Source organism: Nymphalis io, chromosome 2 (genome assembly GCF_905147045.1).
Source record: "Nymphalis io chromosome 2, ilAglIoxx1.1, whole genome shotgun sequence".
NCBI lineage: Eukaryota > Metazoa > Arthropoda > Insecta > Lepidoptera > Nymphalidae > Nymphalis > Nymphalis io.
This window is the reverse complement of record NC_065889.1, coordinates 9318821-9334889: the sequence shown is the minus strand read 5'-3', so window position 1 is coordinate 9334889 and position 16069 is coordinate 9318821. Positions and strand designations below refer to the sequence as shown.

Here is a 16069-nt window from a genome sequence, read left to right as displayed (position 1 = left end):
TATTCATACCGTGGTTAAAGGTTGTGAATGAGAGCGGCTGGATGCGCCACCGGTACTAGCACAGGAACCCAGGCTGCCTTTGCCTGCTGCAGTTTTATAATAGGTCATGCGTTATTCAGTCAAGTGAATTATATATATTTTTTAAATATGGTAAAAAATAATGAACTGCTACTGAGAATTTTCGACAAAAAACCCAATAAATTTTCATTTATCCGAACTGGGATTTGAACTCAGGACATCGGGGTCTGCGGCAGCCCACCAGTACCCGCCGGTGCCGTGCGGGGCGCTCACCTCGCTTGTCTCGTCGCGTGGAGGGCGTGTGCGGCTGCGGCATGTCGCGCGCCCGCGCCCGCCGCGCGCCGCCCGCGCTGCTCGCCGCCTCCTCGCCCGCGCCCGCCTGCGCACAACACCACTTTCCGCTTGCTCAGACAACACGAGTAATTTTATCGTCATTCCGAAAAATTAACTAAAACCAACATCTTAATAAAAAGTAATATTCATTTAAATATTTATATTTAATCCTCATATAAATATTTAAAAAATTTAGAATAATTTGTAATCATAAATAACGAAAAATAATGCGAATAGCATCACCCTGGGCATTAGGTTATTAATTTTTTGACATCTTCCTTAATGGTTCCAGATTAAGGACGATTGTCATGCGTGATAAATATAGTTACATTCTATGGAACTCAGTAACGGGATCGTGTATTCGCTGCAAGTGAATAAATCGAAAATAATTGTCTTACGTTAATAATAGTAAGTAAATATATAAAAACGTAGTATCCACTCATCAATAAAATACAAAACAATCCTAAATACCTACAAATTTTAAAAAGAAGGCTTAAAATTGTGGTTCTTCGACACGAAATAAATATTCACAAGTTTTATTACACAATAAATATGTATTTAAGAAATTAAGCTGTAAATTTTCATGACCTTTTTATTTATATATATAAATGCATTAGTTGATGGCACCTGATCGCAAGTGGAAACCACCGCCAATAGACATTGGCATCGTAAGAAAAAATATTTATAATTTATGGATGGAATTACTAGTTGATAACGCAATTTAGATTTATATGTATATATGGCGGCAGATTAAATATTAATAATATTGGTTTTAACCATTCCTTGCATCATCAATGCGCCACCAACTTTAAGAACTAAAATGTTATGTCCCTTGTGCCTGTAGTGGTGTAGTTCACCTTTCAAACCGTAACACAATAATACTTAGTATTGCTGGTGGTAGAATATCTGATGAGTGGGTGATACCTAACGGGACGGGCATACACAAAGCCCTCCTACCAAGTAATTTAAGACATCTGGTACTAAGAAAGTTCTCTTCTATGTAGGCAAGTAATAATTGTGTTACCTGTCTTTTAGAGGCAGTGTCTTGTCGCTGACGCTGAGAAGTGCTGGCCCCCCTCGTCAAGCAAGCACCCAGGGTCGCACCCGTTGCAGCAGCGATACTCTGTAAACATAATTTGATCCAGTCAATAAAAGTTAGCTTACGTCGCTGCGTTCGAATTTGTAAAAAAAACTGAACATGTCCTCGTTGGCTTTTTTTCGTTTTAATAAGATATTTAAAAACCCCTCCAAAAGGCAGATATGACCACATATTTTACACTTTTTTCTTTACATTTCTTAAGCACTAATAATGGACAACGCAGAGGCAACATAATGGCACTCCAATTTTCTGTGGTCCTTCACAATGTCATTAATCAAACAATTTTTCACTCAATATATTTGAGCCGGTTGGCGCGTTTGGTATACTTGCTTTTCACGCCGAAGGTTGTGAGTACGATTCCCACCCAGGACAGACATTTGTGTGCAGGAACATGTCTGTTTGTCCTGAGTCTGGGTGTAATTATCTATATAAGTATATATTTACAAAAGAAAACTAGTATATGTAGTATATCAGTTGTCTGGTTTCCATAATACAAGCTCTGTACAAGCTTAAATTGGGATCAGATGGACGTGTGTGAAAAATGTCCCAGGATATTATTATTATTGTTAATAATAATAAACCCTTTATCATAAAAAAGAAACATATATATTAATGATTACTACAAAAGGCAGAACCTATCCTATTTCCATAGTTTTCAGAATTATTCTAAGCATCAGCTCAGAGGCAGGTAAGCAAAAAACAAAGTATTCTTTTACTTTTTTTACAAATTTGCAGCACCGATAATAGACAATACGCCGATTGTATTGAGTGTATTGAATTTGAAAACTCGCTACTAAAATTACGTGATATTAAAGAATAAGTGATTAAAAACACGACATACCCTTCTTGCGTTAGTTTGACGTAAATATGGAAGATCACGGGGTACTATTAATAGTTTGCTGTCAGAATTGTGGTCCTTTGACGAGCTAGCTTCTGAGGACAAAATAAATTTTATTAACAAAAATAGCAGAAGTTAATTACTTATATAATTAATTAGTTATACTCCTTCCATCTGGTTATTCAATTTTTGAAAGATGAAACTAGTGAGTGCGGCAACGTAATATTAAAAATATTATCGATTCGATTAATGACACACTAAGTTTGCAGAAGAATAAAAAAGTCTTGTTTGAAGAAAAAAAATTTGTTTTGTTGACGGTTTCTTTGTATTTAAATACAAAAACAATATCAATTTGACACAGCAAATTATTAAAATATAGTATTCTATAGTTTGTCGTATCGATTATGTAGGAATGTATACACATATATGTGTAGCTTAATAAATATTAAGGCACATCGCTTTTTGTACATAACATTTTATGAAAGTTTTAAAATATCGAAATAAAACATGAAGTTAAGTATGGTGTAAAGGACTATACAAAAACAATGTTTTGGTTTTGGACATAATTTTTTTTTTTATTTCAGTTAATTTTACTTAAAATACATATTTATTGTATCAAAAATAATAATAAAAAATTTAAATTCTGAATAATTCTTTGTACAAAACTCACAAATTAAAACCTTTTTTCTTTTAAAATATATAAGTATATATTTAGGTACTATTTTTTTTTACTTACGGTATTATAATCTATGTAAGAAATCATAAATAAGATAATTAAATAAGATTTGGCAGTTTACATATTTATTTTATTACGCATTTAAAAATTAACTTTCACGTAATTTCGATTTGTTACGTTCTACGGTAAATGTCAAAAAGTGATTAACCATATGGGCAGAGTCAATAATGTCCTTACATATAAACAAGCGTTAAGCGGATGTTTAGTTAAACATTGACATCTCTTTCTGTCATCATTGATTTGACATTCGTAAAAGACAACGCAATTCTTTAAATCACCCCAAATACATTGTACGTAGTTACCTTGTAAATCCCTGAATGGTGGTGGAGTTGTGGTCCTTCCTCTATAATCTGCGAAACTCTTACGTTCTGCTGCTGTCTGCGTGTGCACCACGTCGCTTGTTGACGGACTCGCTATAATAATACACAATTATTATTTATATTATCTACAATAATGGGTGCACTTGATGGGTGATAAGAATTTCTGATAAGCCACATAGCAAGCTTCAATTTTAATGTAACAAAATGCTTGTGTGTGTTTGTGCGGGAATGTGTGTGTCGATATGTCAATTATGAGTCAGTTAATGAATTAACTGCCTCGTTGGTACGATGGCTGGCTTGTACGGTTGCATATTACGAAGACCAGATTCTAACTTCAGGTTGGACCAGTAAAGGTTGTGTGGGAGCTCTTTCATGTCAAGAAACTCTCACTAGCCCATAGTTATGTAGCCATAAAACCGGTGCCTAATGTCTCTTCAGTCGTGTCGTATTGCCGCTACGTTGGATTATGTGAATGAATAGAGATAACACTGAATAGTTTCGAAGCTAGGTAGTAGGCGGCGTAATCAAAATTCATCCAGGCAGGCAGGCAGTATATTGTGAGTAAATTAAAAAATAAATATTTGTACTAGGATACGAACGAAACATGTTAAGTGAATCTGTTGTTACCTGTATCACTAATAACAGTAGAGGTTGGTGGTCCGAGATTGTTTCGATTACGCAGTCGGTAAGTACAGGAAGCTTGTGCTGGAAACGCTTCTCCTCTTTCAAGTTCGTAGTCGGGGGTTCGACTTTCAGTTGAGTCGCTTTTACTGGTTTCCACGAGCTCCTTGTGCGAGTCTATTTTAAATTTCTTCCTGCACTCCTCTAAGTCAACAAAGCAATTGCTTTTTCTATGTGACAACGAACGATGTGACGAACGTTTCCTCTTTTTCCCCTTTCTACGGTTCGCTGTAGGACTGTAGACGGAGTAGTCAGAGTCGAGAAGCTCTGTGATAGTCGAAGAGCTGAACGGTGAATATGCGTAATCCCTTTCGTCTAGAGGAAGTAAGCCTCCCTCTGTCTGATTCAGTAGTGGTTGCTGAGACGGGGCCTCTACAGGGCTTTGATTTGAAGTGTTTCGGGAAACTGAATTCGCTTTTAGATTGTTCGGCACCAGGTCACTAACGCTCTCACTCGATTTGAGAGCAGTACGTGAGCGTGTGCAATATGCGACACACTCGTCTTTCGTATTGGTATTTGATGTGTTATGACTTTTCTGTTTTTTCCTGTCATGCGACGACGTCCGCCCGCGTTTAGATGGACTGCCTGAAGGCTTAGATGTATCTCCGTGTTTGTAATCTGTGGTATCGTAGCGAGTTTCGTAAACGTCTGTTCCGTAAGACCAGCGTTCAGAGAGAGAATAGTCTGAACGCGGTAACGTATTAACGAGACGTGAACTTCTGCGAAGTTCCACTTGCGTCCGCGGCTCGGCGTCGAAGTTACGACCAGAAGAATGTCGGCTGTTGCGCGGTAAAGGCGATGTAGCGTTACGTCTGCTGCGACGACTGCGGCTTGCTTTACGCACTTGACGCAACCACCGACCGCCCACCACCCTGCTAGGAGAAGACCTGCACCAGACGTACAATGATTAAACGTAAACAAATTCAATACTGTTAACTTATACTACAATATTATTTGTCTGTAATTGAATTGTGTAGTGTTTACATGTATGTAGTTGATACCTGGCCATTTTGAATTTCTTAATGGTTTAATTATGTTGTGAATACCCTTTATCATTATCTAATATACAGAACATTAGTATAATATTGGTATCGGTATGGTATCATATTTACACCATGTTTGAAAATTTATTTCATTGTTAACAAAGAAAACAAAATAGAAAGTCAAATAGAGTAGGTCTTTTCGAATGTTATTCTTTTTTTTTTACCCACAATAGGCAAGCACTTGACCGTTGACTTGCCTGATCTTAAGCATAGTCCCAGTCTAAGATGTAGCGCACCTACCTAGAAGGAACTTGTTTACCCTGGATTTAAAGACACCAACATTGTACCTATCCTATACCTATCAAGAAATATGGACTCGGGCAAAGCATTCCACAGTTAATTATAATTATATTCTCCCGTTTTGGTGCACCAAAACTTGGAACTATAAGTATTGAATATCCAAATCAATATATTATGACCAATTCTGAAAATTGTTGTCATTCAATGTTCTATGAACTTAAATTAATATTATTAGACTGGGCTATGCTATATTAAGCATTTTTTATAACCATAGTTCACAGATTTATGCTCATGGTTTAAAAAAATATTTTTTTAATTACTATTTCTCATCAAATTACTGTGAGTAAGAATTAAAAGGTCAAACTTTTTAATAGAAATATATATATATATATATATTGTAAAAAATTAATGACTCGACAAAAAATGCAATAAAGTAACTGTTATGAACCTATAAATAAAAATATTCATTAAAAAAGATTGTTCTAACCAATGTGGTCTTGCCATTTAATTATCCATTAATTTATAAAAAAGTTGAGCAAACTATATTTTAATCACAATAATATATTTATAAAATGAGCGGCACTAAACTTGTATTCAGGGCTTAGAATTTATAATATTGTCAAAAGTTTGTAGCCTCTGACAAAACTATAAATACTAAAACGACATATGGAAATATAAGTACTTTAACGTCACAAACTGAATTCCGAACTTGTAAGGACACAGGTTTTATTAAATAATATCTTTAACTTGTTTCATATAATAGATTCAAAAATTTGATGTCAAAGCTTTGTACATGCAGTTGTTTTTAAATGAGCATATGACTAACCAGACTTCATATATCTAATTATTTACAAAATGTTGAGTAACCTATCAGAGGCTTTGTGTATTATGTAAAATAAGCCCGCTCCCAGGCCACATGAACAATATGAAATATTTTGAAGCATGTCATTGTTTATGAATTTACCTGCTGGACTCTCTCGTGAGTGCAGAGTGCGACGACGGTGTAATTTGTTGCTCGGCCATAGACGACGCTGGAAGACACGCGGCTGCTTGTGTGGGGCCTGCGCAGGCCGCCCGCGCCCGCTACCTATCCGGCACCATGCCCGGGCGAGCGCTATACCGCTGCCTCTGCATTCACCACTTTCAGCCGTATCACAAACTCATCACCACAAAGCACTACAGACACAGTCACACTCACTGGATCTTGCTCGATCGTTACACTTCTGCTATCTACTCTCAGCTTAACTGGAACAAAGACAAATGCATTGTCAGCAACATGAATAATGCTGCGTTACATAAACATTTCAACAATTAATTAGTACCACTTGCTGCCACCGGAGCAGGCTGCTTATGTTAAGACTATTTGTGTCGAAACCTTAATGAAAATATTTCGTTTATTTGCATAAAACGTGCTTTTTCGTTAATATCTGAAGTATTTTAACACCACGTTTCGTAGAAATTATCATGATAGATGACACATCAAGGACAGCTACACTTTTCGACTTATTTTACAACTCGCATACAGCTGGCTGCCTGTCAAAGAAATAAAATGTTGCCAGCGTACCAAACTAAAATCCCACTATGAACAACTATTGATTTTCTATAAGTAAATAGATACTATATTTAAAAAACTTTAACGATCTCAGAAAGTGTTCAATATTATTCGATGTACGATTTATATTATTTCAATTGCATAAAAGTTTGAATGATTTGATAAATTTCTTACCCATAATTTTACCATTTTACTCAAATAATTACAATGTTATAATTAATCATCAACTTTTAAACTGTAATTTAAATTAACAGTTACATATTTGTAAATTTTGCATAATAAAGTTTCAAATAAAATAATCATGATATAAAAGTAATTTAGACTTGTTTTTAAGCTAGTAAATTAAACATTATTTAAATCATAATTACACATTTTTTGTTGTATTAGATTTGTTTTTTTTTTTTGTTATTATTTATTGTAAGCAAAATATTCATTAGTTAATATTTAAAAAAAAACTACCAAATCAGTACCGTTTTATAGACGCTAGCAACATTCATTGAAAATGGCAATGCCACTTTGCCAACATGAAAATTATAACTAGAACAATAACAACATGTATAAAATACAACATAAATGACGTAGTAAAAAAAAAATATATATATATCAAATAGATATGATTTGCGGAATACATGGTTTCGAGCATACGTTACGCACTATACGTCACTATATAATAACTAAATAACTTGCAAATCATTACATAGATTTTTCTAAGCAGATTTTGTAACCGTGCATTACAAATAAAAAAAAATCAATGTTAAAATTAAAGAATCAATTTAATAAATACAAAAGACTCGTTTATTTATTTAAACATATTAATTATACTGAAACATAAAGCAATTAAGAAGTCATTTTATACCATTCGTGTTCGACCTCCTAACCGAAATCTGCATAAACCTTCGCTTATCGCTAAGTCATAATACATGTTAATTTCGGTGTAATACCTACATTGCTATAAAGTAAATTAAAACAGCGAGTTTACGGCCGCATTTACAATTCTGCATACATTTAGAAATAGTAAAAAAAATTACCTACGAGGGATCTACTTATTTATCTAAATAAGAGTGTTATACGGGTTTCCTATGTGTTTAATGTTTACATATCGTTGCGCGGGAGGCGGTACAGAGCCACTGGTGATGGTTAATGACCGCACAACACAAGCCTACAGGTTAATTTTTTGCTAATATGGAAGATTAGAACAGAACGTAATAGGGACAGTGACGTTTAAGAAACTTGCCTAGAGTTTGTGTTTCTTTTGATGGGTACGTTAAACTACTGAACGGAATCGAAAAGCTTGGTACGTTGTTTAAGTATCGAATAACAAAGGATATTTTTTTATTCAAAACATACTACTACTTATGTAGTAGTATTGAACTAATACTCATTTCATTTATACTAATAATGCGACTGTAAATGTGAATATCAGAACCATGAATGAATGAAAATACATTATATATATATATATATATATATATATATATATATATATATATATAATGTATTCATGGTATGATATATATATATATATCTCTAACTGATAGTAAAAATCGAAATGACTAAGACAATATACATAACGATTGGACCTACATCGTATCTTTTTCTATCCATTTCTTCAATATCACTATCTCAAGCAAACATTTCGTACCTAATTACAATCGATCAACGGTATTAAGGCAGCCAGCAGAACGACTTCAACCAGTTTAAAATAAACTCGCTTGCTTCGAGTCGATCTTGGGTCGATAGTAGGACGAAAAATAAACCAGAATTATAAACAGTCGAATGCAGGTAGGTAGGCCATTGTACGTCTCCGCTTTTGTTAACCGTGAAAAACAGGTAGTTATAGAATAAATGGATAATACATAGGGTTTCCGAATATGACGCGGTGATACTTACACAAATATTGATTCGTTTCGATTTAACATTTGTAATACAAGGAAATAAAATAGCGAATGCATTGATTCCATGATTTGTTATCGCTACGTGACTTGACCGTTTTCAAAGAATCATTGCAAAAAAAGTAATTGTTTTAACCGATATAAAAAAAAAAACAGTTTTTATATGTTGGTATATTTTACGTAATACGTATTTTTAATAGCAATGAGTTTGATTATTATATATTGGTTAGTGAAAAAACTAAAACATATTAAAAGACCAGCCGTTCTTAGCGACTCCATACAATATATATATCCAGGTCCCAGGCTACCTCTATGTCAAATTTAATTACGATCGGCTCAGTGTTTTAGACATTATAAGGTAACAAAACGACAGGAGTACTTTCGCACTTAGTCTTATTATAAATGAGATTTTATTTTCATTTCAATTTCCATATATGTACGTGAACATCGAAAATGATTACCAATTTCTTTTTATTATTCCTTATACAAAGAACTAATTAATTAGTGCTAAATGTGCACTAATAAGGAAAATTTTTGCATAAATAAAAATTTGCGAATTTCGAATAAGCGATACTGGATAAGTTTAATCACCGTATAATTTATATACATACATATTACAAGATATTTTTATAGTTTTCTTATCAAAAGAATTAGGATTATTATTAAAAAAATGAGAAATATTAATTTGTTTAAGATAACATTAATAAAAATGTGGGTAAATGTTAGATGAAGGTTGGAAACATAACTTAAAATGATTGAGATGATTTGAAATTGGCTTCTTTTTCATAATCGAAATAAAAAAAACTTTATTCTTTAAATCGTCATTTTACTAAAATATAATTAAATGTAAACCGTTTAATAGAATGTAGATTCTACCGAGAAGTAAAATCGAGATTATGATGATGTATAATATATAATATTTCACATCATTGTTGACTTCGAATATTGGTACAAAAGTGACATTTGAACACTGAATTATCTTTAATCTTTATATTTTAACGTATCAAGTAAACTTTGGAAAGTAAAACGTTATAGGTATAATTACACGGTATCAATGCGGTGTATTTTGAGATGGTAGGGGCTGCACCCCAAGGCCGACGGTCGACAACCCGACTGGGCTGCAGACACGAGTGAACCCCGCTTACCTCGAGATAAAAAATCACTGACACCCTGTCACTAAGCGTTACTCCAAACGATTACTAATTGAAAACTGTTAAATTATCTTTCTATAATTTATTTAATACTTATTAAAATCTTGTAATGTTCTTGTTTTATTTTTATAGGTACCAAGCTTCGGTCGGTTATAATAGTTAATTAGTTATAAAATAATATAAATATATATTTTATATAAAATTTGAGCCAAATCGTGAGCGCCGTTTTCTAGATACAAGAAAAATAAATGTATGGTAGGAGTTGCTCATTTCAAATTATAAGATAAAAACTGTTTGGTTTTAAATATAAATTGGTTAAAATGCATTAACAAAAAAAAAAAGTAAATTTTTTTAAAGCGTCACAAACTTTTTAATTCCAAATATTGCAGTCAATATCGACCTTAAAATTGTACCCTTGCCAAAAAATCTTTGATTTAAATTACATTTGTATTTAAAATATGTAGGCATGTATTATATGCTAAATCATTGTTCATACTTATATAAGCTTATAACGTGCATTATTCTCAGCCTGCCAGTGTCATCTTATCAAATACTCGTTACGTCTAAATTGATGCTTCAGTCTGGACGTTTCGGTCACTGTTATGATATTAGACGTACAATAGATAACGTTATTCCCCACCGAATATGACACTCGTTCTATAAGGGGCACAAGTCAGATGGATATCAATGTGTGAATATTTATGAGTATAACCTGGAAATGTGACTAGTAATATGGACAGAATAATAACTAGATTGAATCAAACTATTTTCAATGCATTCAAGTCACATAAACGATATATATTCCAATGTAGTATTCACAAAATTCACAGAAAATATACAATAAGTACATTTCCATAAACGAGAACAATTATCGAGAGCTACATTCGCAAATTCTTCGAGTTGTGTCGCATTTTTACACGCTTTCCAAACTTAAACAAGTGAAAATAGCAAGTCTTAGGTCTAATTTTGTATATGCGGGTAATTGTCGAATCATTTCGTATTAAATGTTTTTAAACGCTGTCCTATTTTGTTAATTATTTGTTAATATTTGCTTTCCTGTAATAGGATTGCGGTAAGACTTGCGGTCGCTGCTATATTATAGTTGCCTTTCCTGGTTAATATTCGAGATGCACAATTCCAGTCTTTAACTAACACTGATATGTATGCATTGGTTTGCCTCCACTCCTTAAACCGTTACGTCGTTCGGTGGTTAAGCATGTGCTGTTATATATAGTGATTCGCTTATATGCCCACTATAAATAGTTAATCGTAATTAAAAATAATAATAGGTAAGTTTTATGTCTACAATGTTAATTTTAAAAATTTTAGAAATTCGGATATATGTATGTACGTATGAAGTGCCATGTTCTAGTTGTCGGTAGACGTTACCTACCCAAAACAATGGACCAAAGGGGGAACGGGAGTAACAAAATCAATCTGTATTTCACACGAGTGCAGCAAGGGGGAGTCAACGACCGGCCCAGTGCAGCGCCCGCGCCCCCGCCGACATCGAAACACACGCGACTACGGATCCCTACAGGTTCAACGAACTCTCAATCGACCCTTCCATTTAACCACTGCAAATAATAATAAAAAGCAAAATTCAAACTAAGACTAAAAAATTCCCCCAAGTTAATATATGAAACGCAAATTTCCATCTGGGTGATAATGTTATTGTTTAGTTTTGCTATCAGTAGACTCGAACAAAATCAACACATACTACATCACAGTTACTGTTTATTTACATTTATATGACAAAACCTATATTCGTTTTGCTACATTATAATGAAAATGCACTGAAAATTCTTATTATTGGAACTCTGTAATGCCCGTATTATTGCGAATCATTTCTTATATGCCATGGGTAGGTAAGTATAAGCGAATACGCCATATTATAAGGAACAAAACGGTGCTGTGCGTCGTCAAGTGCTCTATAAACCAGTTTCCTCCTAGTCTTACCGCTGGCAAGGTCGTGCCGCACAAACAACATGCAAAGCCGTGTTTATACCTATTGCGTGTCATATACACTAAAAAATACAGCAATGTATAGTATATTTTACTATATTTCTTTGCAATGATTTGTTTTGCTTTTTATAGAGGAAGTCAGTTTTGTCGATCGTCTGAACATATGAGCCTGAAATAGCATTCCCTGAACTGTGTTCATTGAAATCGATTGGTTCACACGATTTGATTTTAGTCGGTCATTGGCTAAATCAGAAGAAATTCGACCTTCTTTCAATCAAAAATTTACTTAATATTTTCTAGCCTTTCATCTTTTGTTATTCATTTTTACTTTAAATCTGTTTGATTCGTCTAATCCTGTCTTAATGAGTGTCATTGCTTAATTGTCTTAGAACAAATACTTGAAAACATTAAAAAATATATTATTAAAATTAAACAATGTTATGACATTGCATTCGTTTTCATACATCACAAACGATCGCTATAACATAGAATGTAGGTACTATAAATAATAATTACCTTTAAAATAGAATAATTCATGATATAAAGTTTCCAACCGTTTTATAAAATTATAATCCGAGTAACTTAAAGAGTTTAGTTTTTTATTTTTATTGCGTAAAATACACGAAGGTGACCCAAATCTCGGTTAAAAATATACTTTGAGACTTGTAGAACAAAGAACGGGAGAAACAAAGTAGGTACTAGTAAAACTGAGAGCATTGGGGTGACTCTTATCTTTTAAGCTGATGTATGAATACATGTAGCGGTTATACAGTAGTTGACGTTGCAATGTAACGAAGTAGGAACTGGAATTGTACAGATAACTATAAATAGAACTAAATAGTGATAGAAATAATACTAACTACGTAATGATACGAATAAAAAGGTTTGCAGTCTAAAGGAGCTGATATACCAAGTATGTGTATGTGATAGGTATGTGTGCGTGCATAAATGAAATAAATCATGAATATCGTCTTTTAAAAGAATGGCTCTTTATCTCCATTTCATACTACTTACCTTAAGTTTTATTTTAATTACGATTAACCATAGACCAATGATATGTACTAGAAAAAAATATATTTTAAAACACGCGCAAATTAAGATAGGCTTAGATCACCACAAACGATGCAATAAAAATTAGAGAAACCAAACAATCCACTCTCAAAAAATTATACTAAAATTGCTTTGAACACCGTAACAAAAATAACGGTAAGTTTTTAAAAAAAAGCCTTGAACTATAGCGAATGGCGAAGAAATAATCGAAAAGCTTAGCGTTGTTGGTGAACGGAGAAAGCTATGGTGTCGTAACGCGCCGACATGGAGCCAAAGGTTTCGTGACAGCTTGTTCTGCCTCTTGCTCAACCGAATGCTCTGCGCACACTGCTGTTGTACACCACAGATTTAAAAACAAATCCAAAAAATATATTATATCTTGTATTAAATATAGATCATAATTAAAACTTATTACATGTAATTTATTTGTTTAAGTACATACTAGTACAGCATATTGTCGAAATTAGCCCTTTTTATTTGAATATAATTATTTTTTGTGTACTTTAACCCTTCGAACGATATCGGTTTTATTTATGTCCATTTATAATAAATACTGAAAAATGTCACGCATACGTCGCGTATAAATATATAGGTTTCCATTAGACACGATATATGTACTGTTTAAGGCGTGAATAATTCAGTTCAAGTCTAGGGTCGTTACACAATGTGCCTAAGTAGGCCAATATTAGTGTGGAATCGTCGATAGATTATAATCGTTTAACTTTGCATTTTAAAACATTTTATTTTAACTTATCGCGTTCCATAAATATTGGGAAATAATGAAAGCGTAATATAATAAACTTAAATACAGCTTGGAATATTTTACCGACCGCATGTAACTTAAACGTTTCAATGGTTCGCTGCTCCAATTTCCATAACGGTAGATGTTGGTAAACTTTGTAATAACATGAATAAAAAGGTTTGAATGAATAAAATGTTTATCGAATATTAAACATTTATTTTTCATCGAAATTTCAATTATGTAGTAGTTATAAATGCGAAAGTGTGTTTGTTGTCGCGTTTTCTTTAACGCAGCAGCGGAACGACCGATCAAAGTGTTTTTGCCTAGAGATAGTTTATGGACCGGAGAGTGATTTTAACTGTTTTTTATTCTGGAAAATGCAAGGAGGCACATCTGCGGGTAGAAATTGGTAAACCAATAATGTGTGTGTGTGTGTGTGTGTGTGTGTACATACGTTTCACATTTAAATATAGACGATTCGACGAGAGATACGAGCTCAAATATAACGTGTAACACATTTTCGTCGAGATAAGATAAATATCATCTGCAGAAGCGGAATGTTTAAGCGGAATATTTACGTCTATATATGCGAACAATATTCAGCAGTGCTGGTGGGGGACAGGTGGTGGCCTATTTCTGTCGAGTGTCAAATTACCAAACATATAGTTGGAACATCACCCTACATCGACCGAGACAGCGATATCTCTACGATTGCTTATTCATACGAGCACGATAGTACCGATGAACAATATTGCTCGCGACATGCAAAATTAGGTATTTGATTTTACGTAAAAGAATATTTCATTTCTGCAATATATCGTATGTCTGTTTATATATGCTCTTTGTATGATACAAAATAAAATTATTATGGTATCAAAATTGAATTTGAATTTAAGTCACTATCATTTTATACGCCTATTTGAGATCATTAGTTAACCACTTGCTATCAACACATTTTTAGGACATAGCTAAAATTTTTGAATTACATAATAATAAATAACTTTTTGTGATGTTTAATCAACAACAACAAAAGAACGATATGCGATGAAATCTAAATAATAAAGTTTAATATTCACGCCGTAAACATCTAAATAACAATAATTATTTATAGACGAACCAATTGGAAGATCTATATTCGTAAACTGTATATTTCTGTCTCAGCCATATTTAAAATCACGATTGAATTAATCACACGACTAGACGTGACTGAATCAACAATGGCGTAAGCAATGGAACAGCAATCGAATTTAGTTGCTATTCAGTTGTTTTATCGGGTGATATAATCAAAACATGCTTCTAATTAAATTCCATTATGGCAAATTATTGCAATATAATTCATAGTTGCAGTGGTTCACCTGTGTACACAATGTCCAGCGGTGGTGGTATGAAAATCATAGGTTCAATCTTGATCTTTGGGTTATTTTCGTAGCACAAGTACAATGCTTAATCGGAAGGGAAATAAGCATTGCTATTGATATTATTAAGCTTATACTCACTTTGTTACGTAGTTGCTTGATAATATCGAAGTAAATAAATATATTTTTTACATTTTAAGGGGTTAAAATGTTGCATTTTTAGTCACAATTGAATCGGTCGTATTGTTAATGTTTATGTAACAAGGTCGGTATTTCAAATAAAAGGCAAGTGATTCACCACCTGTAGGCTACCTGATAGCACCTTTACCTGAGGCCCGTGAAATCCGATGCTATGTGAGAATGTCGGTTTCTAACGTAATCAAGTATTTACCTAGCCAGGTGCTACCGTAGGTGACATCAAGGATAACGAATTTACATTTTAATGGTTAAAGGTAAAAATGTAACATTTATTAACAAGATTATTTATTAATATACGCGCATAAAGATGATAGCGAGAGGTGTAGAGCCGGGCCCAGCCGAGACCCGATCGATACTGGCGCCGCGATGCCCTGCCGTCGTACCCCGCACAAATTAAATATGGCACTTTGCTACTATATATGTATTATTTTAAACAAACAAAGAAAATTAAGCTCTGTTCGTCTTAATTCATGTAATTATAATTTATTAGTAAGGTCAGGCATCTGACGAAAGAAGTGCTCGTTTTTATAACAATTATATATGTGATATAAAATAAATTTATAAATGATATATAATAATCGACATGGCCATGTTGGACAACATTATATTATACTTTATTATAATAATTTATCTAAAAACAAATAAGATCCTATATTTTGATAGTCAACCAAATTATGGCATATTTCTAGAACAATCAACTAAACTTCATGCCTAAGCAATCTAAAAAACTACCCCTGGATTATGTATACATATATGACTAAGGTATCTTTATCATAAAATTGAAATTACACATTATAATAAAATCAAAATTCACTGGAATAATAACCAGAACTATGTAAAATGTAAAATTATTAAT

The 16069-nt window shown here is 33.3% G+C and overlaps 1 protein-coding gene across 4 annotated transcripts in view; it reads right to left on the bottom strand.

Moving 5' to 3' along the window:
* The window catches only part of LOC126774253 (E3 ubiquitin-protein ligase TRIP12), a 32931-nt gene that overhangs the window by 13476 nt on the left and 3386 nt on the right, over nucleotides 1-16069 (bottom strand). For 2 of the 4 annotated variants that reach the window (XM_050495683.1, XM_050495706.1), the window contains exons 2-8: nucleotides 6273-6553; nucleotides 3972-4912; nucleotides 3327-3437; nucleotides 2292-2383; nucleotides 1376-1474; nucleotides 292-397; nucleotides 10-86 (exon numbers count right to left, since the gene is read on the bottom strand). In XM_050495683.1, the coding sequence (XP_050351640.1) occupies nucleotides 10-86; nucleotides 292-397; nucleotides 1376-1474; nucleotides 2292-2383; nucleotides 3327-3437; nucleotides 3972-4912; nucleotides 6273-6331 (1485 nt within the window). In that variant the 5' untranslated portion in view covers nucleotides 6332-6553. Of the gene's footprint in view, nucleotides 1-9; nucleotides 87-291; nucleotides 398-1375; nucleotides 1475-2291; nucleotides 2384-3326; nucleotides 3438-3971; nucleotides 4913-6272; nucleotides 6554-6630; nucleotides 6838-16069 lie in introns of those variants that run through there. The other 2 variants (XM_050495692.1, XM_050495700.1) reach the window with 2 other exon arrangements.